The following is a 22,915-nucleotide window of genomic DNA, read 5'->3' as shown; positions in this document are numbered from 1 at the left end:
TGAGGAATCACTTTCACGAAAGAGACAGCACAAAGCGCTAGCGCACGCTAAGCCGCGGCAGTGCTAAACATGGTTTAGATTCGCAGTATCATGAATACAGTGAATGCGATGTCTTATCTACAGTGTCACAGTGTTTTATGACAGGCCTCCCTCCAGATGACGGTACTTTGATTTATTCCGCTTCCGAACTCCGACAGCACGCACTTTCGCTAGCATACATACGTACAGCGCAGAAATACCATGTCAAGTTTTGCAGTCGCTGGCCTCAAAAGAGGAATCCCTGCGAGGTATTAGTATTTATCATTTCCCCATGTAGATCCGCTAGTATAATACATTGGTTAAAGCACCACACCATACTAGTTAAACATGATGGGTTTGGGAAACTGAATATAGCTAGCTAAATATAGACGTTTTATTAAGCACGCCCTGCGTCAATTTCACAAAATCTATCATTAAAGTCCGTGTGATATCACAATTTACGGTTATTTTGCTGGCGCACAATAAACAGGTGTTTAGGTGAATAATTTGAGGTGTTAGTGAGACCAGCATGGGGTGTTCAACCTGCAGTCTGTGTGGGACCTAACGCCCCAGTATAGTGAAGGGAAATCTATACAGCACAGTGATCGCTGTTTTTCAGATGAGATGTTAAAACCGTTTGGCGGTTTCAGCCACGATATTATTAACCACACCCCTTTTATGTTTAGTTTGCTACGAGAAAATGATATGCAAACAGAAAGCCCCGCCCCCTACTCAAAATTCCATTTCAGTTGGAAGTACATCAATATAAAAGTCACAGCAACTTCCGACTCACACGGACTTTAAAGACGGAAACTGATCCAATTGTTTGTGCATGATTTGGAATGTGTTGTAGTGTATGTGATGTGAATGCATTATTACTTCATCATGTGTGTGTTTGTGTGTGTTGTATCCAGTGGTATGGACTGCTTTGAATTCATTGGTTTGCATCTTGTTTTCCATTTAAAGAACTCGCCGTCTTTGTCATCCTACAGTAATTGCCCTATCCTTTTCTACACGGAGAACCCCAATATACTGATTCACAACGTTGTGCTTTCATGTTAAATCAAACGAACACACGAACAGACAAACAGATTAAATGATAAATCACAACAGCTAGGCCAAAGTATGTTCAATTCACATTTGGTGGTACATTCAAACTAATATTCACTCCCCTTTTTACGAACACTGCCCATCTTGTCCTAATAAAACACAAAAGATTCAAGCAGCTTTATCGCTGTTTCCAATGGAAGTCCAGAAAATGTGGTGATGGTAAATAATATTAATAAAAAAATTAAAATCAGGGGTCCGTTCTTCGTACCTTGCTAAAACAATCTTAGATGATTTGTCAGATTCTGGAACATTTCATCCTGATAGCTGATCTCTGGCTAATTTGGAATCAGATTAAAATGTCTAGATGAACTGATATGATATCGCTGCATGTGTTGTGAGGGACAGATCTATATCGATCCTCGAAATCGTGATGAGCAATGCAACATGGCTGACGGCACAGCAGTGTTATGACATCATCTGATTAATATTCAATTATCCATGTGAGCAAAACAGTATAAAATTTGTAGTAAAAAGTTTGTTAAATATGATACGCAATACATTTTTACATCTGTTGTGGGTTGCAGGCTTTACACTTTCATGTGTTGAGAGTATTTAGCAATTTATTTAGTTTATTTAGTTTAGAATGGATTTTCTTTATTATATTAGCCCAGGCCTATTCAAGTTTCTTAATCGGTATATACAGGAATAACTGTATATTTAAATGAATTCTGCATCAAAAAAAAAAAAGCGGTTTGATGTCGGTAAAGGCGTCTGCAACTTTTGCAAAACATCAAATCCCTGTCATCTTAGTTGTCAAAACATGTGCATTGTATTTTAATTGTTAAAAAAAATCGAATATTGTGCATGTCTATTATCATACACGAACTGTACTAAAGCTGGTACCTTGGTGTGCGTTTGTGTCTAAAAAGTCCATAATAATAAACACTCTCTTTGAACCCTTTGGGGAGAACCACCCCGTGACTGTTTGTACTGTTATTTTGGAATGCAGATTGCATACTTTTTTCCCCCCCAAGTCTATATAAGTACTACTGTAATGCTGCGTTCACACCAGACACGGAAGAAGCACCAGGCACGAGTGATTTACGAGTGTTAAGTCAATGCAAAGATGCAAATAAACATCTTGCGGTGGGATAAGTGCAAATGAGATGCACAAAAGACTGAATTTGCCCGAATGAAGCGGCACGAGTTGAGTGTTTTGCATGATTGACATGCAAATCGCTCGAGTTGGAAAATCTGAACTTTAGCAGACATTCGCACCGCGTTAACCAATCAGGAGCTTGCTCTTGTAGGGAAGTGATTATGATGTAGTTCCTGTAGTTGGTGTCCCGAGGGGAAATCCTCCTGTCGAACCAAAATACAGTTGATCAAACTGGGCTCAGCTCTGCCGGAAGCACTGCTGAAAGCTTCCCTCATCCAGGTATAGTTTCTGGAGGGGTTTATGAGCTCACAGAGCTGGGTGCACCTCTGAATGGATCTTGTGGACTCAGACATGGCTCCAAACGAATCTATGCTGTTTTTCAATCTTCCTAAAGCACATAAACACAGCTATTCTCACAATAAAATCCATGTTAGCCATTTAGCAACAAAGCTAAAGTCACCGGGCAGACAGAAGCCCTGCCTATGATGCAAATCAGCGTCTTTTGTTAAGTGAATTTGATGCATTAATGAAACGAATTTGACGCACAAATGAAGCGAGTAAATCTCAAAATATTCATGCATCTTCTTACATGCGGATGTGCGATTTAAGTCTGGTGTGAACACAGCATAAGAAGATATCAGATTCCGTACATTCAGTATTACCTTTGCTTGAAAAGACCCGATCTAATCCTGTTCATATAATTGAGCTATAGATTGAAAAACAATCCTGGATCATGTCAAATGGTCAGTAACCAAATCCAGCTAATTGAGTAATCCATGTATGAAGAACGGACCCCAGGAAGGGAAAGTTATATTTATATCATCTTCAAACAAACTTCTGCACTGCTCCAAAATCTGTTGTGTTCTTGCAAACTTGCTTGCCAAATTTTAGATCTCCTGAGAAATGTTTTTCTCTCACAAAGCTTTTAATTTCCCTGAAAAACTTTTCATTAGCTAAACTTTTAAAAAGGAGATGATTTGTTCTTATTTAAGCAGGAGAACAAACTATTTTACTGCAACAACATTTCTTTGTTAGAAAACTTATTTCTGAAAGGAAACATGGCGCTTTGGGTTTTGGAAAAGTGCATTATAAATAAAATGGATTATTGTTAATATTATTAAGTTTCTGTTTGTATCAAGCTATTTTGGGTAACTAAATTAACATTGCATTCCTCAAAGAAATATACCAATCATTTTGATTGTTTGTGTGTCCTCTTAGAAAACTATTGCATCAATGGGGAGAGATTATAAGAGAACGCAACTGTTGTGCAATAGAATAATTCTAGAGGGAATGTAATACATTTGTTAGAAAATGGAATACATTTCTGAAAGAACTTTTCTAAAGGAATGCGAAGCTTCTCAAAAAATTAAATACTTTGCATTGCTTGCCATTCCCAGGAGAAAATATCCTCACAAATTATATAAAAGCCGTACTTTTAATAAGAGAATGCTCATTTTGGTGGGGAAGCACAACAGATTCACAAGCAGGTGCAAAGTTCATTCAGGGAACACAATGTTATTGCAAACAAACACTAAATCACCGAAATATAATTCCCCTCTATCATCTAATTTTTCCATCACCACATCCCATTAGAAGCTCTGTAGATTCCTGCCCTCCACACCTACAAAAATAAAGACCCCCTTCACCCTTTTGATTAATAAATTAACACAAAGTACTCTATTATACATGTCAAAGATAAAAAGTCTCGTCCTCCTTTGATTTAGTAAACAATTAAAACAGTTTTTACACATTCTATGCAACAAAAGTAAGCTCACGAATGAACGACTCTACACTACCTGACAAAAGTCTTGCCGTCGATCCCAGTTGTAAGAGCAACAAATAATAACTTGTTCTACTTCTAGTTGATCATTTGGAAAAGTGGCAGATTTTCCAGATGAATCATCTGTTGAATGCCTCCCTATCGTCCCAAATCCTGCAGAAGACCTATTAGAACCCGCATAGACCCAAGATTCTCACAGTTCAGTAAAGTTTGGTGAAGGAAAAATCATGGTTTGGGGTTACATTCAGTATGTGGGTGTGCGAGAGATCTGCAGAGTGGATGGCAACATCAACAGCCTGAGGTATCAAGACATTTGTGCTGCCCATTACATTACAAACTACAAAAAACGGCGAATTCTTTAGCAGGATAGCGCTCCTTCACATACTTCAGCCTTTATATAAAAGTTCCTGAAAGCAAAGAAGGTCAAGGTGCTCCAGGAATGGCCAGCCCAGTCACCAGAAATTGACATTATTGAGTATGCCTTGGGTAAGATGGAGGAGGTATTGAAGTTGAATCCAAAGAATCTTGATGAACTCTGAGTCCTGATACCAAAAGATCAACTAGAAGTCAAGTTATTATTTGTTGTTCCTAAAACTTGGATAGGTGACAAGACTTTTGTCAGGTAGTGTATATCCATAATGAGGGTAGAACGACGCTTGCGGCGAAATTAAATGGAGCGTTGCTATTAAAAATGGACTACATTGATCAGTTAAGACTAAAAGGCACTAGTTGACTTGGTTTCACTACCTTGCTGTCGAATAAAGCCTCAAAATACTGAACCAAACCTCAACGCCGAAGAAAAAAAACAGACAGCAAGAGACGCCGGCGAAGTTTCAGTAGACAGATCTCACATCTTCGCTCATGTAAACACACATGATGCCAAAAAAAAAAAAAATACAAAAAGATGTGGACGTACTTTGAATCACCTATGGCTTTATAAAGTGTGTGAGAGGGCAAGTGTGATGGAAAACGGTCTGGTCTCCTCACAGAGGAAAAAAATGGTCCTTCTGGGTCTCTGAGGCTCAGAAACGTGTCCATAGTGTTAAGGACAGAAAAAAAGAGAGCAGGAGGAGGGCAGGGGGCAGCATGCAGATTCCTGAAAAGAGACGGCAGAGGAAGGGGGAAAACACATAAAGCTCCAGCAGGAGTCCTGGAGGATAGAAACTCTCCAGCCGCAACGCTTTGACGTCCATTGCTCTTGTCCACTGCTGAAGGAAGTTGTGTTTCAGTGGCGTTTCTTGAGATGGAATGAAGTTTACTTGAGATGGTTTGGTAATTCTGGGCTCTCTTTCTTGATGACGGGTAAGGGATGAGCCTCTGTGTTGAACACCCAGTGGTCGAAGGGCAAGTGGTCGTCATCTGAGAACAGCAGATAGAGATATCTGAAAAAAAGAAGAAAAAGAAATTAAGACAATTCCCCAGGTGTGTTCATCTGTTACCTACAGGAGATAATCAAAGTAAAGAGACATTTCTGGTGTGAACCCATTTCATATTTCTGTGTTTCTCAGTAGTTGAAGTCCTCAAAGTTGGGTAAACCTACAACCTACAGCTCAGTAAATGGGTACAACAAATCATTTTTGTACAATCCTATTTGCTGAAACAATAAAAGAAAAACTAAACGATGGTGTTATTAAGACTTTCAAAAAAAGGGCATATAAATGAGCATACTTAAAAAAAATCTAAATCAAAATATTAACAAACTTTCAAGGATTTCAGAGGCTGATGACTGTTAAACGCATCATAATAATCTCGTGAAAAGGGTCCATTTGGAAACATGCATATATGTCAATCAGAAGCAGTAAACATCAAGGTTATGAGAGGCAAATGATTAGTAAATTCATCTTTTTTTTTTAGGTTTTATAATAAAAACAATAAATTATATATATATTTTTAGTAAATATAGAAATACATTACTCTCTTAAGGCTAATTTATGCTTTTGCGTCAAGCACACACATATGCTCTCTTTAATAGCATTCGCCGCGAATAAACGACGTCACAACAATGCATAGCGCAAGCTCTGTGATAGCTTGTTAGCTGTGACCAGTGTGGGTGGTGCGGTAATCCGAGTGATTACAAGTGTCAAGTCCTGTGAAGTAGCTCTAGACGAAAACTGTTGTTCATTGTTTACGTTGTTGCACGTCTGGCACTTTCTGCCTCTGAATGAGCGAGTTTTAGCTACTTGTGCATTAAGGTAGTGTTAAAAAAAAAACTCCCATGAGGAAACCCGACAAAGAGGAACATAAAAACCTACTGCCAGCTAGTGTTTCAGAAGTGTTATTGTTGAGCAACACAAACAGCATGCAAAAGTATTAATTGACGACTATCAGGAAGGCAGGTGCCGTGGGTCACGCCAATCACTCGACGCAGAAGTATAAATCAGCCTTTATACAGGTGTTCTTTATATATTACAGTATATTACGTCACAAGTAAATATAGAATATAGCATATGCAACAACTTTTTAACAAGATGGAAATTATTCAGCTTTGGAAGAAAAAAAGACCGCTTAGAATGTCTTAGTTTATTAAGTTATTAGGTATGAATTGGAGTAAGATGTTAATATTTGTTTTATTATTTGAAGGTCTGATAACATTTCTTATAACAATTTTTCTTGTAACAAAATTATTTTTACTGCCATATGAAGTAGTAGTAGTATTAATAGTAGAAGTTGTTGTTGTGGTGTTATTATTTTTTCAATCAAATAAATTATTATTGTCATCTTAATATAACAAAGTTATTTTTCTTATATTGAAATTATTTTCATAGCCATTTATAGTAGTAGTAGTAGTTGTAGTAGTTGTTATTATATTTTTTGTTATTTTTCCAATAAAATATATTGTTATTGCCCTCTAAATATAACACAATTATTTTTCTTATAACCAAATTATTTCATTGCAATTTATAATTATAATAATAATAATAATAATAATAATAATAGTAGTAGTGGTTGTTGTTGTTATTATTTTTTTGTTATTTTTCCAATCAAACTAATTCTTATTGTTGTCTAAATTCATTCATTCATTCATTCATTTTCTTTTCTGCATTTTCTTCTCGGCACAGCGGAATGAACCGCCAACTTATCCAGCACGTTTTTACGCAGCGGATGCCCTTCCAACCAAAACCCATCTCTGGGAAACTTCCACAATCACTAATTCACACACACACACGCACGCACGCACGCACGCACGCAAAATTTCATTGCCATTTATAAGAAGAAGAATGATAATAATAATAATAATTGTAATAATAATAATAACAATAGTAGTTGTTGTTATTATTATAATTTGTGCTATTTTTCCAATTAAAAATTATTATTGTCATCTAAATATAACACAATTATTTTTCTTATAACAAAATTATTTTTATTGTCATTTATAATAATATTAGTAGTAGTAGTAGAAGTAGTAGTAGTAGTTGCTATACATTTTTTTGTATTTTTCCAATCAAACACATTCTTGATGTTGTCTAAATAGAAGTTATTTATCTTAGAATATATTTTCATAACCATTTTTAATAATATTAATAATAATAATAGTAGTAGTAGTAGTAGTTGTTGTTGTTGTTGTTATATTTTTTGTTATCTTTTCTCAATCAAATAAATTCTTATTGTCGCCTTAATTTTATTACAACAAGATTATTTTCATTGCAGTTTACTTTTTTGTCGCTATTTATATATATATATATATATATATATATATATATATATATATATATATATATATATATATATAATTTTGTTAAATATAAATATATTCTGACAACAAAATGTTGGGCAAAACATGATGTTACTTACAGATCTATAATAATAGTAATATAATTACATCACATAATTTAGTTATAAATACATATTTCAAAAGACGACGGTTGCATTAGTTCATCATTCATGTCTACAGCAAAAATGGTGAGCAAATAGTCACATGCCATAGTTTAATACTTAGTATGCACAACAGCAAAACCATAAACATCACTAATTATCTCCTTTAATGCTAAATGGCCCAAGTAAATCTACCTCTTAAAATCCGACTGCTTAATTCCCAAACAAAACATGGACATCCCCCAAGTGCTGATGAAGTAAAATATCCTCAGCCAAATGAAACACTGCCAAGACGACAACAACAACAACAACAACAATGTAAATAAGAAATGAAGATTGCTAACTGCAACAATTCAAAACACTTTCCTCCTCCTGGCTAAGAGAAACAACTTGCTGGCCGACAGCCAAAGCTAAAAGACATTGTTTCACAAGTGAAAGCCATAATTCAAAAACCAGCAGCCAATAACAAGAAAAAAAAAAAACAACAACATCAGGTTAGAAGGCACATCTTTATTTGGAAGGCAGAGTGACATTTGTTAAAAATTAGTCGATAAAGTTTAGCTGAAGACGCCAATGCTGACGCTTGTTTCCTGATGTTGTTGTGACCTCCATAATACACTTTCTAACCCTCCTTTCCTCTCAGACATGCATTGGCTGGAGATTTGCTGATGAAAGGCTCTGCTCTCCACTGGCCCTGTGTAAATATAAGCTGTTGACCTCAGGCCTCCAGAGTTAAAGCTAAATCATGCGCATCCACTGGATGAAGCGCTCCTGGAGGCTAAAACCACACCTGGCCTGCTTCTGTGATCTCCAGACCTTCAGTTTTAAACCTCTGTCAGTAGAAGGTGAAGGTCATTTATAAATGAGGCTAATGAGCAGATATGCTCCTCCACAATTTAACCACTTAAAAAAATGTACTCTGAATGTCATGTATACGTGCGAAAGGAGGAGGTGGGGGGGGTCTACTTTTTCAGTAATGTTAGTTTGTGTAATACATGCTTACGTGAACCACATTTATGTAGTCCACAAACCCTGAAAACTTAAATAAGTTTTATTAATAAACTAGATGTAATTTAAGTAAAGTTTTTAGTGTTTTGTGGGATGTTCAGTGTATTCTGATCTACAGTTTTCACAGATTAGCTATTTTAAATTATCTGGGGTGCGTTTCCTAAAACCATTATAAGTCAACCAAGGTTGCAAGATCCGTCGTTACAAACATAGTTTGTCGACTTGCCATTTACCAAATCTGTCGCTTTAACAAACATCTGCAAACTGCTTCGCAAACTTGAGCACTCGCAACTACAGCTCTGGAGCTGTAGTTAGAAACATAGATCCTGGCTGTGTTCTATTCCCACTTATCCCCCCTATGCCCTATTCATTTAGAACATTCAACGTTGAAGTTATTAAAAATAAAAAAAAAACATTAAGGTTATCTCTCTTAGGTGTAAAATTGCTTTCAAAGTATTTTTACCGTTCAGTTTTAGAGATCTTCATGTTTACAATTGTGCTCCCTTTGCAGTGCACTTTGAAAACATTGATGTCATACCTTTTATCATGTGTAGTCAGATAAGGTGAGGTAAGGTAAAATTAATTGTCCCAGTTATGGAAATTTGTTGAGGGCAAGAATCCAAGACAAATTCCCAAACTGGGACATTAAGGTTTACCTTACCTCACCTAATTACACACAACAAAAGGTATCTTTTCTATATTAAAGGGAGTTTTTTTTCTAACCATCTCTGACAGTGATGCGTTTCTATTTCTACAATGCTGCGGCAGAACTTCATATACTACTATGCCAATTATCACCTCAGGTACAAATTATGTGCTATATTTAGTATTAAATACTACCAATTTCAGCGCCTAGACAGCAGCTCTGCACAAGATATTTGGCCAGATGAGAAATGGTTGTGCCCAACTGAGCTTGGTTTCTCTAAAGGCTTTTTTCCTTTCACTTTCGCCAATTGGTGAAGTTTGTTCCTTGCCACGATCACCACAGGCTTGCTTTGTTTGAGGTTTGTGAAGCAACTTTCAGCAGTAAAAATTAAACCACACTGAACTGAACTAAACTGTAAAGCTCTGAAAACTGGACTGACACGGACTTAATTTGAGTTTTTAATTTCAAGCAGCTTTGACACAATCTACACAGTAAAATCGCTCGAGAAATAAAGATAAATTGAAAAAAGATGAGTTTAAATACTCAATACTAAAATAATTACATATTTTATGTGGCATTTATTGTCATATTAATAAATGCAGCAGCAGATATTTCACCTCAGATCTTCAAAAAAAAAAAAAAAAAAAACTTGTGGTGTGTGTGGGTCTTAACACCCCAGTATAGTGAAGGGGTGAGTACCACCTTTAGGATGAAATGTTAAACCCCGGTTCTAACTCTCTGTGGTTGTTAAAAATCCCAGGATGTCCTTCGAAAAAGAGTAGGGGATTAACCCAGCATCCTGGCCAAATTTGCCCACCTCTGTCCATCATGGCCTCCTAATATCATAGGCCATCCCCATATCATGATTGGCTCTTCACTCTGTCTCCTCTCCACCAATCTCCCGGTGGTAACTGGTCTGGTGCAATATGGCTGTCGTCACATCACCCAGGTAGATGCTGCACACGATTTACGATTTGAGTGTTCAGAAAGGTGCTATATAAATGTAAGGAATTATTATTACTATTATTTATTATCATTATTTATTAGCATCTGGTTTGAAAACAAAAGTCTCAACAGTGACTCAGGGCAAATGAACAACGACTGGCACTCCAGGCTCTTCACTCTGTCTCCTCTCCACCAATCTGCCGGTGGTATGTGGTCTGGTGCAGTATGGCTGTCGTCACATCATCCAGGTAGATACTGCACACGATTTGCGATTTGAGTGTTCAGAAAGGTGCTATATAAATGTGTAAGGAATTATTATTACTATTATTTATTATCATTATTTATTAGCATCTGGTTTGAAAACAAAAGTCTCAACAGTGACTCAGGGCAAATTAACAACGACTGGCACTCCTATAAATAATGTTAAGGTGGTTTAATATGTATTAATTTAACTAAAAGCCTTTACCATTTTGTTAGAAGCGCAGTGGTATTTAAATAGCATTTGGTCCAGACAGCCAAAAAGCTTGTCACTGGAATCTTGTTGCGTCCCGTTTTGTTTGGAGGTGAAACAAAACATAACGACACATTCAAAATATAAATCCAAAACCTCAAGGTTGTTGGTTTGATTCCAAACAATGACTAATAAATGCTTTGCAAGCTGCTTTGGATGAAAGTGTCTGTCAAATGAATAAATGCAGTAAGCAGGCCTTAGGTAACAGCGGTTAGGGAATGACATGAGGATGAGTAAATGACCAAATTCTCATGTATTGAGTGAACTCTGGCTTCAGTGGTGGAGCATGTGAAGCACAACAGATGTAGTGGGCTGAAGAAGTGAGTCATGCCCACAAACACACTTGAGAGTATTTCTCTGAACCGGAAACTGCGATCCCTCAGCCCGCCAGACAGTCTGCCTCAGAAGAACAATCATTACTTAATACGCACTTACAGTGCAAAAGTGGCAAACGCTAGCCAGGAGCAACAGCAGCATAAGAAATGGCCAGAATAAAAGAGAAGAGAAAGCTGAAAACAGGCTTTTCTGGATGCGCTCTCTCATTGAATCGGCAAGTCTTTTTGTGTGTGCGCTCAATTGTGTCCGCTGTGCTCCTTCTGGCCAAAGGGCAAGCACTCCTCCAGAGTATTAAAGACAGGAGAAAATGGAGAGCCGATGTCAGCCGACGCAGGATGAGACTGAGAAAGTGATATCCTTTTTAAACCGCAAATCAAACAAAGAGCTGGAAAAGATACGCTAAAATAAAAAAATAAATAAAAAAACAGGATACATAAGTGCACTGTGACCTCGCTGACATCTCAAATCTTCGTTGGTGACACTTTAGTTTAGGTCACAATTCATGCTATTAACTACTGACTTCTATTACTAAAATAATAACTGTTCATTTGTAATATCTTTATTCGTTTATGATCTTATTCTGCATTCCTATTCCAAAACCAAAGCTTCTTTCTTACTAACTATTCATAAACAGCTAATTAGTAGTTTATTAGGCGAGTAGTGGTAGTTAATGGTTTAATAATACCATGAATTGTGACCTAAACTAAAGAGTTACTCTTTCTTTTTTTATTGGTAACACTTAACAATTACCCATAGATATATACACTAGATATCGCATAGGGACCCTGAGCATGCGTCAATAGCGCCGCCACATTGGTACAGGGCTCCCAGGACAAATGTCATTCAACCGCACTATTCAAGACAGTGTTATTATGTGAAGATGCGGGACTTCAGCGCTGTTTACGGGTGTAGTAACGAGCAAACAAAGAAAACAAAGCACAAAGGCAGAACATTTCATAGGTAATATTAAGTATTTTTTCTGTTTTTGTATGTTCTGAACTTTTGTGCTAATCAGGTAACGTTATTGATGATACCAGTCACTTACTGCATTCACCATACGGCAAAGCAGCTCCAACTCGCACTAATGCTAGTTTTGTTGAATAAAATCAGCAAACAATGCAAAAAAAATATGACAACGAGATGCTTCACTGCCAGAAACTGGTATTATTGTGGGCTAACGTTAGTGAAAGAGTCGTTCGGGGGATTCATTCATAAACGAATCGCTCCCTCCGTCAGTATGAGAAGTGAAAGCAGGAGAGGAGCTGTGTTTCAGGACACGGATTAGATTACATTTAACAGAGAGGGTGAATAGTACATTTCTGTACACACAAACACAAGCTTTTTGTCAGGAATGCCCGTGCGGTCACTGATCCATCAATGTAGAAAAGTGATGTAAAATTATAATTTTCGTAATTAGAAAAAAATAATTACATACTAACATCCAGGAAAACTCCCGCTCATAGATATATGTGTATATGTGTATATCTCTGGCTTTGGATGGCCACAGTCCTCCACTGTACCTTGGTCCCGCATTCATTTCAAAGGAGCGCTACCCTGTAGCAAGATGGCGGCGCTATTGACGCATTCCGTCCAATAGACAACAATAGGCCAGGCGACATCTAATGTATATATCTATGACAATTACCCTGTATTAGGTAATGTCAATAAATGCATTTACTAACTTGAACAAACAATGAACAATATGTTCATTACAGCAGTGATCTCCAACTTTTTATAATCCTCGGACCGGTCAACAGGACAATTAAACTGCGGCACAGATGTGGGTGGGTATATGTAGATTGCTAGGCGACCATCAACCATTTTCTCAGAGGATGGCAAGTGGCAAAACATTGCTGCATCTCTGAAGTTTTATTTATGTACAAACTGAATAAACACTGCAGTCTTTGTCAGTTCTTGTCATGTGACTTGCGGTGCGCTCGCATCATTCTGAAGATGTTTTCAACTGTGTGCTCCTGGAAATGTCGCTCCCAATATGCATGCAGACGCCGCGCGCCTGCATTTAAAAAATGAAATTGCACGGGAAAAGACACAATATTTAAATGGCCGACGTCATTTGTGATCTCCAGCAGTTGATCTTCTTGCACAGACCTGCTGGATTCACCTGATTTATTGACAAATGGGTTGCGGATTTATTCCTTTGGCAGTTCGTGGGCCCTTCACTGGGCCTTTACCCCTATGCAAAGAAACTTTCCAAAGACGTCTACTTCTTGTTTTTGTTCTTCTGCGTACTGTTTGTGTTGCTCTGCAATAACACTTCCTAAATACTAGCTGGAAGTAGGTTTGTATGTACCTCTGCGTTGAGTTTCTTTTTGCGTAACCAAGAGAGTTCGGTAATACTTCAAATTTTTTTAAACATAAGATTTTTCAGACTCATATAATAAATACAACTGAAATAATTTATTTCTTTTGCAGCTCGCTACCAATTAATCCATGGCCCGGGGGTTGGGGACCACTGCATTACAGTATTTCTTCATGTTAGTAACTGTTAGTTAATGAAAATACAGTTGTTCATTGTTAGTTAACTCGGGTGCATTAATCAGCATGAATGTGGATTTTAATATTGTATTAGTAAATTTTGAACTATGATTGTTTAACGCTGCACAATTATCGTTCATACTTAGTTCATAGTTAGTAAATACAATAACGTTAACCAGCAGCTAGCTCTCTGCAACACTCACATGGTCGCCCACTGAAGCTAAGCAGGGCTGCACCTGATCAGTAACCTGGATGGGAGACCAGATGGTAAAGAAGTGGTATTAGAGGGGCCAGCAGGGGGCGCTCAATCTGTGGTCTGTGTGGGTCCTAACGCCCCAGTATATTGATGGGGACTCTATACTGCTCAGTGAGCGCCGTCTTTTGGGTGAGACGTTAAACCGAGCTCCTTACTCTTTGATGTCCTTCGAAAATTTGCCCAGTGGCCTCTGTCCATAATGGCCTCCTAACTATCTCCATATCCTAACTGGCTTCATCACTCTCTCCATCAATCAGCTGGTGTGCAATCTGACACAATATGGCTGCCGTCACGTCATCCAGGTGGATGCTGCCCACTGGTGGTGAATGAGGAAATTCCCCCCAAAAATGTGTAAAGCGGTTTGAGTGTCCAGAAAAATCGCTATATAAATGTGAGAAATCCATTCTTTTTCTTTTTGGTTTAGTCCCTTTATTAATCAAGGGTCGCCACAGCGGAATTAACCACCAACTTATTCAGCATATGTTTTACACAGCGGATGCCCTTCCATGTAAGTCATTATTAATTATTATTATAACTAATGAAACCTTATTGTAAATTGTGATCGATTTCTTTCTTTTGTTCATCAGTGTCAGTGATGACGGATGTTGCATGCTAAGAATAATCGTGAATGAATTGCAGCCAACACAGTCTTGTGTCTCAGTCAACCTTGACAGTGACTATTCATTCACCTGACAGAAAAATTGCTTCATTCATTACATTGCAAGCCAACAAGCTCTCTTTTAGTTAACACAAGTGAATTTCAGTCCATGGATCATTCATAAACATTTGATATGTACTGCATACCAAAGTGGGAGGAGGTTTCTGAAAAACTGTGATCTAATTGACTGGCTGATCTGATTTCGAGGACTCAATCTCAGTGCTCTGGGATCCAAAGATGCTTTGACAAGTTTATCATATTTCACCTCTCTTTTGCATGAAGAAAATGAAGGTCGTTAAGATTTAACGTTATTTTATGACGAGCATTATAATCACTGCTCCCCCAATTCTCATTAGTTTTACGTTTCCTCCTCGTTATTCTGATTGATGATTCTCGTTAGACTGTCATTAATATAATGCATTCTATTTTTGCAATATTACAGTATCAAATTACAGTAATCGACTTTGTGTGAATCAGGACTCTTAAAGTACAGCACACATTATGATTTTAATAATACAAAGTTATTTTATAAAATATTTCGTATTCAGGCCTGTCACAGTAATCAGTATATCGACTTATCGCACAACAAGTGGACACGTCCTCAAACATATTTGGTGATGAAATATATATCACCCATATATTAAGACCAATCCTAACCACATTTCAGCTGACTGCACAGCCTCTTGATCTCTATTAGAGGTTTCAGTGTCTGTATGGTTAAAAAACACTTTAGTGTTTACTATAAATTATGACTATTTTTATGTGCGTGCCTGATGATTGAAAATAGCTGTTACTTTTTTCTATTTTTTTTTTTTTTACCTTGAGCATTTTTGTTTAGGTTTTTGTTTCAAAGAATAATTATCAAATTGTTTAAATGACTATTATTAAATTAAATATTCTTAGATTTGGACAACAAAATGTATTGCGATATGCGATCATTTTAAGATGCATTATGATGTTATTATGCAGTGTTCACACCAGACGCGACAAGATCAGCTAAATTACAATATTCGCACTTCAAATTCACTTCACAACAGGTGCAAATTTGCGTCATGGGCAGGGCTTCTGTCTGCCAGGTGACTCTAGCTGCGTTACTAAGTGGCTAACATGGATTTTATTGAGAGAATAGCTGTGTTTATGTGCTATATGAAGGCTGAAAAACAGCATAGATTTGTTTGGAGCCGTGGCTGAATCCACTAGATCCTTTTAGAGGTGCATCCAGCTCTGTGAGCTAATAAACTCCTTCAGAAACTATACTTGGATGATGGAAGCTTTCATCGGTGCTTTTGACTGAGCCGAGCCCAGTTTGATGAACTGTTGTCAGTGTCAGCAGGAGGATTTTCCCCCGGGACATCAACAACAAGTGCTAAGTCATAATCACATCCTAATTGGTTAACATGGCGCGAATGTCCGCTGAAGTTCAGATTTTTAAACTCGCTCGAAACATGTGATACGCGCAATAATTGCGTCAATCGAGCAAAACGCTCAACTCGCGCTGCTTCATTTGAGCGAATCGCGTCATTTGCACCGCCTCATTCACGTGTATCGCACCGCAGGATGTCTATTTGCGTCTTTGCATTGACTTCAATCACTCGAACTTGACGCTTCTTCCGCGTCTGGTGTGAATGCAGCATTAAAGTATCAAAATGGTCTTAAATTGACATGTGCAGGTCTATTTGTATTGGAGTTTAAAATTAATTATATTAATTTTATAAATTAAATATATGTTGAATTATCATGTTTTTAGCATAATGAAAAAAAAATCTGTACAGAAAGTAGGGTTGGGCAATGTCGACCAATTTGGCATCGTACAATTTTTAATGTAAAAACATTGCGATGGACGATGGCATCGTTTTCGTAGGCGGTGGTGGATTAATTATTTATAAATAATTAACTAATTCATAATGAATTAAATGTTTTTAACCTACTGTTTCAACTACCGGACCCGCCTGGTCTTTGTTTTATCCATAACCAAATCATAAATAAATAAAGATAAGTTACACACAAACTACCACGTGTCAATCTCTTTTTCCGCAGGACTCTGGAGAGGGGTCTGGATGTAGACCCGGTGCAGTGCAATCTGAGTTGCATCCAATACTTTTTAAATGCGCTCACCTAACCCAACCCCTAACCTTACCCATAACAGTGATGTCACTCACTTCATTGAGTGCATTGTGTCCGACATTGCATCGCTGAGTGTGCAATTTCAGCTTGCATCATAAAGACTGCATCCAGATACTAGGCAGAGTGATCTGAGTCATTATAATGCCATCAACAAACTTGGTTGGTAAAAAATGTGCACAACCAACAGTATCTGAAGTTTTTGATAGAACTTCTAAGTACAATAGTGAAAGCAGAGTTTAAAGCAGTGTACTGACGCTCTGACACGTTACCTGATAGATTCAAAAGACCGAAGAGTCGTTACATAGGGACAAGATGAATTAAATATCAAGTCTAACAACTATAGTGAGACTTGATCCAACGGTACATCCTTGATAAAATGTCCGATGTGCAATGCTCTCTGGGGTTTTGTGCTCAAAGCACCTGCTGACTGCCTGGAGCTCAGACGTGCGCATACGCTGCAGCGCATGACAGAGTGTGTGTGGTCACGTGATGTGTGTTTTAAGCGGTATAGTGTGGAAGGAGGGTTTTTCAGAAATGCTAGTTGAAACGCCAGTGTGGACGTGGATCGTTTTCATTCCAAAATGCCATTTTAAAGCTAAGAAATATTAGTGTAAACGGGGCCTAATTGTATATTTTTTGGGGGCGGAAGATTGTGATGCCGGCTTGGCATCGTGATGTCTATTGGCCATCGGCAATGGACAAAAAAAAAAAAAAATGGAACAAAAAAATCACCAATATATTACAGTTTTTGTTCATGTTATTTAATGTTAGTTAATGAAAAAAATGTGTTCATTGTGGTTCATGTTAACTCATGATCTAATGTTAACACATGATTTCAATGCTAATAATGCATTAGTAAATGTTGAACTATGATTAATAAATGCTGTACAGGTGTTTTTCAGTTAGTTCATGTTAGCAAATACATTACATTAACTAATGCAACCTTATTGTAAAGTGTAAACAATAATATGTCTCACCATCATACAGCATAACATATATTTATATATATAAATAAATAGACACACACACACACACACATACACACACACACACACACACACACACACATATACATACACATATATACACACACACATATATATATATATATATACATATATATATATATATATATATATATATATATATATATATATATATATATATATATATATATATATATATATATATATATATATATATATATACATACATACATACATACATACATACACACACACACATATATATATATATATATATATATATATATATATATATATATAAAATATTCTGACATTAACTTATTTAAATATATAAAACAGTAACTGAAAGTGTTTTTAATGTGTCTTAAAGTCAATAAAAAGAAAACAAATATATATATACCTGAAACATCTTTGCATATTATTAATAAAAAAAATATTTTTTTTATATATTTACACAATTATTTTTTTTTTACAAAAAATTATGATTTCTAATCCAATGATTTCTGCCATAAATGAAATCAATAATGTTGACGCATACAATATATTTTTGCCGTGTGCCAAAACCATGCCTGCGCAACAGTTTTGTAGTACAGGCCAGCATTTAATATCTATAAGCACTAGTGCACTCACTTGAGCGTTTCAGCCAGGTAGAAGCTCTGCTGCACGTCATCATGGTTTGGATTGTTGCTGTAAACATCTCGCACTCCGCTGTAACCTCCCTCCACCCTGCAGTGCTTCTCCAGAGCCTGAAACACACGCAAAAATGCAATCGTCAGCATCAACACAGGAAAACAATGCTGCTCACTGGCCTAAGTCACAACAAACACAGCACACTGTCTTTAGCAATACTGGCCCTCGAGATCCACTTTCTTGCAGAGTTCATCTTACTTAAGACTTAAGTAATTGTGAAGAGCTTGGTAGTGTTATGTTGGGTACATACGAAACATAGAATTAAGTATATGCTTGACTAAATTAAATTAAAATTCAATGTAAACACTCAACTAGAGGCAAATTTTTGTTGAGTAGTGCAAATGATGCTGAATGTGTACATCTGTTTCAAAGGCGATCTCACTAAAATTTGAAGATAGTTGGACTTGTGATCAAAAAGGTCACAGGTTTAAGTCTTGACAGCAGAGAGTGAATAACCAGAGCTCTCACTTCCCTCGGCTGAGAATTTGCTCACTGCTGAGGTGAGACCCTTAAATAAGGCACTGATCCCACCTGCTTTTCAGGTGCCGCAGCAATGGCTGCCCACAGCTCCAGGTGTGTGTGTGTGTTCATTGCTGTGTGTGCGTGGTTGGATGGGTTGAATGCAGAGTACAAATTGTGCTTTGCCACATGTCACGACTTTCCTTTAAAAAATTTAATATTTCAAACAAATGAAATCGTAAAAATTTCTTCTCCACTTCTCTGACAATACGTAAAACAGTTATGTTTCCTCGTGACATCAGGCTGAATACTCTGGTCTCTAGACAAACATGGGGATCCTCCATCAATCTGTAGAATTTTTTGCCAATCTTGTGGTCTATCAGGGATAAATTATAAGTTCTCAAAAAGTACCTGCTCAGAAAAGTAACAGCACAGATCACCTTAAGCAGACTAATGATTTATTACTATGGAAGTCAATAGCCCCTTTCACACATACAGACCTTTCCGGAAAATTGCCGGCAATTTTCCGGAAAGGTTGTATGTGTGAACAGGTCCTTTTTGAAAATACCGGTAAATTCGTTCTGGCTATTTTCCGGAAAGAGAAGTTGTAACATTACCGGCAATTTGCCGGAATGCTGCGCTGTGTGAATGCAGATGGAAGATTGCCGTAATAAGCGCGTGCACGTCTAGAACGTGCTGACGTGAAACGTCTGCTTAAGCCAATCACAACAGTCACACGCATTTACGTCCGCGCGGTTTGTGAGAATAAAAGCCTTTGAATATTTTTCCAGACACATTTAGCTGCTAGAAGTTAGTCAGATCACGTTTATATGTTCTTCTTTATGTCAACTGTGTAAATAATCATCGATGAGATGCTTATGATAAGCCGTTGTTTGTTTACGTTCGTGTGCCTGTGAAACAGCCTGTGAGCGCCTGCACACGCACATATTATGAACATCTCGACATGCGAAAGTGATCCTGCGAAAGTTGTTCACAATATTGATCATCCACAGAGTTTGTAATTTAGTCAAATGTTTACAAATACAAGCGCAGCCGTTTAAAGCTCATTTGTGGTGAATGATGTCAGAATTTACCGGTATTTTGGAATGGATGTGTGAATGCTCTTTTCCGGAAAATTTCCGTAACGTCCTCGCCTGTGTGAACAGCGCTTTTTTGAATATACCGGTAAAGTCGTTCCGGAAATTTTCCGGATATTTACCGGTATCACTGTGTGAAAGGGGCTAATGAGTGCCAGAACCAGCATTCTTCAAACTATCTTCTTTTGTGTTTAAAAGAATACAGAAATTTTGGGTGAACTGTCTCTTTAATATGATGTACTGCAGACATCAAAATCTTCTTAGATTAGCCTCTTCTTTAAACTGTATACACTATAAAATACTTGATGTGTTGCAAATCAGCCACTTTTCATGCTAAAACCCCCATCTAACACTTTATGTAATGTTAATGAAACCAGAGCCTTTAATGGGACAGCAATTTGTGCTCTATTTGTGAGAAGCGCTATAACAATCAAACCGATTGGCATTTGTGGTGGTGTTAAAAATGCAGCAAATGAGTTTTAAGATAATGAAGATCTAACAACAAGCAGAGAATCGAGAGTGTTGAGCCAGCAGATTTTACGAGAGGAGAGAGGAATAGCGAGAAGCAGAGATGTGATGTATGGCCTGAAGGGATAGACACATCACAATGGCAATCTCAAGTCATTATGATACAATTACAAGGCTGTAAGATCCTGGCGGTCTCCATTGTCTCTAATCCTGCAGTGCTGAAGTGCGGGGAGCATCTGAGGCCAGGGATAAAGCCTCGCCGTGACTCACAGTCTGGCCTACATCCACACACTAATGCGCTGACGTGTTTACCAGTCACATACTGGTTGACGTTATGTAATAAGCAGGAGTGGGAGATAAAAATCAATATGCTGATTTCTCACAGCTGTGAGATGTAAGAGAAACTAACAGTGAGATACAGCATGAGTATTGATATAAAGTATATGTATATATTATTTTATAATGTTTATTATTTTTGCTAACTTCTTGTCTGTACCTCTTAAAAACATGATGAGTTCATGTTGATCATTTCAAAAAAAATTTCCCTTTTCTTTTTTCCTCTTTCCTCCCTTTTATCTCCCCTTCCAATCTGTTACTCTTAGCATGCTATTTTCTATGCCTTTACTTTCTTTACTCTTATCAGCAGTAACAGTAGTAACAGTAATCAGTTATGAATATTACCATTATTGTTATTCATATTATTATTATTATAATTTTCTCTTATTATTTTTATTATTATTATTATTATTATTATTATTATGATTACTATTATCATTATTATTATTATTATTATTATTAATAGTAGTAGTAGTTCTATTATGATTATTATTAGTAGTAGTAGTAGTAGTAGTTCTATTATGATTATAATTATTATTAGTAGTAGTAGAAGTAGAAGTAGTAGTAATAGTAGTAGCAGTAATATAGTTATATAATATTATTATTATTATTCATATTATTTGTATATTATTATTATAATTATTGGTATTATTATCATTATTACTAATATTATTAAAAATAATAATTATAATTATTATTATGGGCGAGGCAGTGGCGCAGTGGGTAGCACGTTCGCCTCACAGCAAGAAGGTCGCTGGTTTGATCCTCGGCTCAGTTGGCGTTTCTGTGTGGAGTTTGCATGTTCTCCCTGCGTTCGCGTGGGTTTCCTCCGGGTACTCCGGTTTCCCCCACAGTCCAAAGACATGTGGTACAGGTGAATTGGGTAGGCTAAATTGTCCGTAGTGTATGAGTGTGTGTGTGCATGTGTGGATGTTTCCCAGAGATGGGTTGCGGCTGGAGGGGCATCCGCTGCGTAAAAACTTGCTGGAGAAGTTGGTGGTTCATTCCTCTGTGGAGACCCCAGATTAATAAAGGCACTAAGCCGACAAGAAAATGAATGAATGAATTAATATTATTATTATTATTATTACTACTACTACTGCTGCTGCTGCTGCTGCTGCTGCTGCTGCTGTTGTTGTTGTTGTTGTTGGTATTTGTTTACATAGATTTTCTGTCTCACATGGAATGGAAGGCATGTTTGTCTTTGGTTTTGATTTATTTCTTTTGTATTTCTATGGTCTTATATTAAAAAACAACTATTAAACAAATAAACAAACAAACATGAAAACAAACAAATACATAAATAAATATACATAAATAAAAAAATAAAAAATAAAAAATAAATAAATAAATAAATAAATAAATAAATAAATAAATAAATAAATAAATAAATAAATATTTTAAACAAAGTTCTTTCACAATTCCATTATTGGGTATTGTGTTTTTGTTTTTGTAAAATTTTGAGGAAAATAATCAATTTATTCCTAAAAATTAACTCAATTTGAATTTAGAATAAAGCTGCAACACAGAACTGTGATCACTTTCTGGATACACTGCAAAATATAGCCAGTATATTGTGAGTTAATCTGTGATTCCCACTGCGAGTAATAAGAATGACGTGAAATCCGTACCTGCACTGCCTCCCAGCCCCATTGTCTGTATTTGGGGTCGTGGGTAAACCTCCACATGTACATGTACGTCTCGATGACCTCTGGCCTCAGGATGAAGTATTTCTCGTTTTGCCGAGTGGCGATGGCCTCCACGCCGCCGTCGAAACGAAATGCCTCAGGACCCAATTTCAGATCTAAAACACACAAGCAGACAAATTTGAGATGGAAATGTTCATGCTGACAAGGATTATGGGATTACATTCCTGAGATGAAGAGAAACACTAGCTGGATGTGGATTAAGGGTTGTGGCATAATCTGAACCTTTGATAATCTGTGCACGATTAAAATACCTACGCATTATGAACAAGCCAGTGATGAGGGTATATGTGTGTTTTAACAAGTGCCAGAGGGATTTGTGTGTGTGTGTGTGTGTGTGCGTGTGTTTGTTCAGGGTTGACTGAATTAGCAA

At 37.0% G+C, this 22,915-nt stretch overlaps 1 protein-coding gene across 1 annotated transcript in view; it reads right to left on the bottom strand.

Moving 5' to 3' along the window:
- Positions 1-22,915, bottom strand: part of man1a1 (mannosidase, alpha, class 1A, member 1) — a 219,887-nt gene that overhangs the window by 715 nt on the left and 196,257 nt on the right. Inside the window, exons 10-12 of the mRNA XM_087298827.1 lie at positions 22,468-22,640; positions 18,417-18,532; positions 1-5,389 (exon numbers count right to left, since the gene is read on the bottom strand). The exon at positions 1-5,389 is cut by the window's left edge and continues 715 nt beyond it. Of these exons, the coding sequence (XP_087154953.1) occupies positions 5,263-5,389; positions 18,417-18,532; positions 22,468-22,640 (416 nt within the window). The 3' untranslated portion in view covers positions 1-5,262. The remainder of the gene's footprint in view (positions 5,390-18,416; positions 18,533-22,467; positions 22,641-22,915) is intronic.

Source organism: Danio rerio, chromosome 20 (genome assembly GCF_052040795.2).
Source record: "Danio rerio strain M-AB ecotype USA chromosome 20, GRCz13ab, whole genome shotgun sequence".
NCBI classification, from domain to species: domain Eukaryota; kingdom Metazoa; phylum Chordata; class Actinopteri; order Cypriniformes; family Danionidae; genus Danio; species Danio rerio.
The sequence above is the reverse complement of the archived record's forward strand: the minus strand, read 5'-3'. Positions and strand labels throughout refer to the sequence as shown.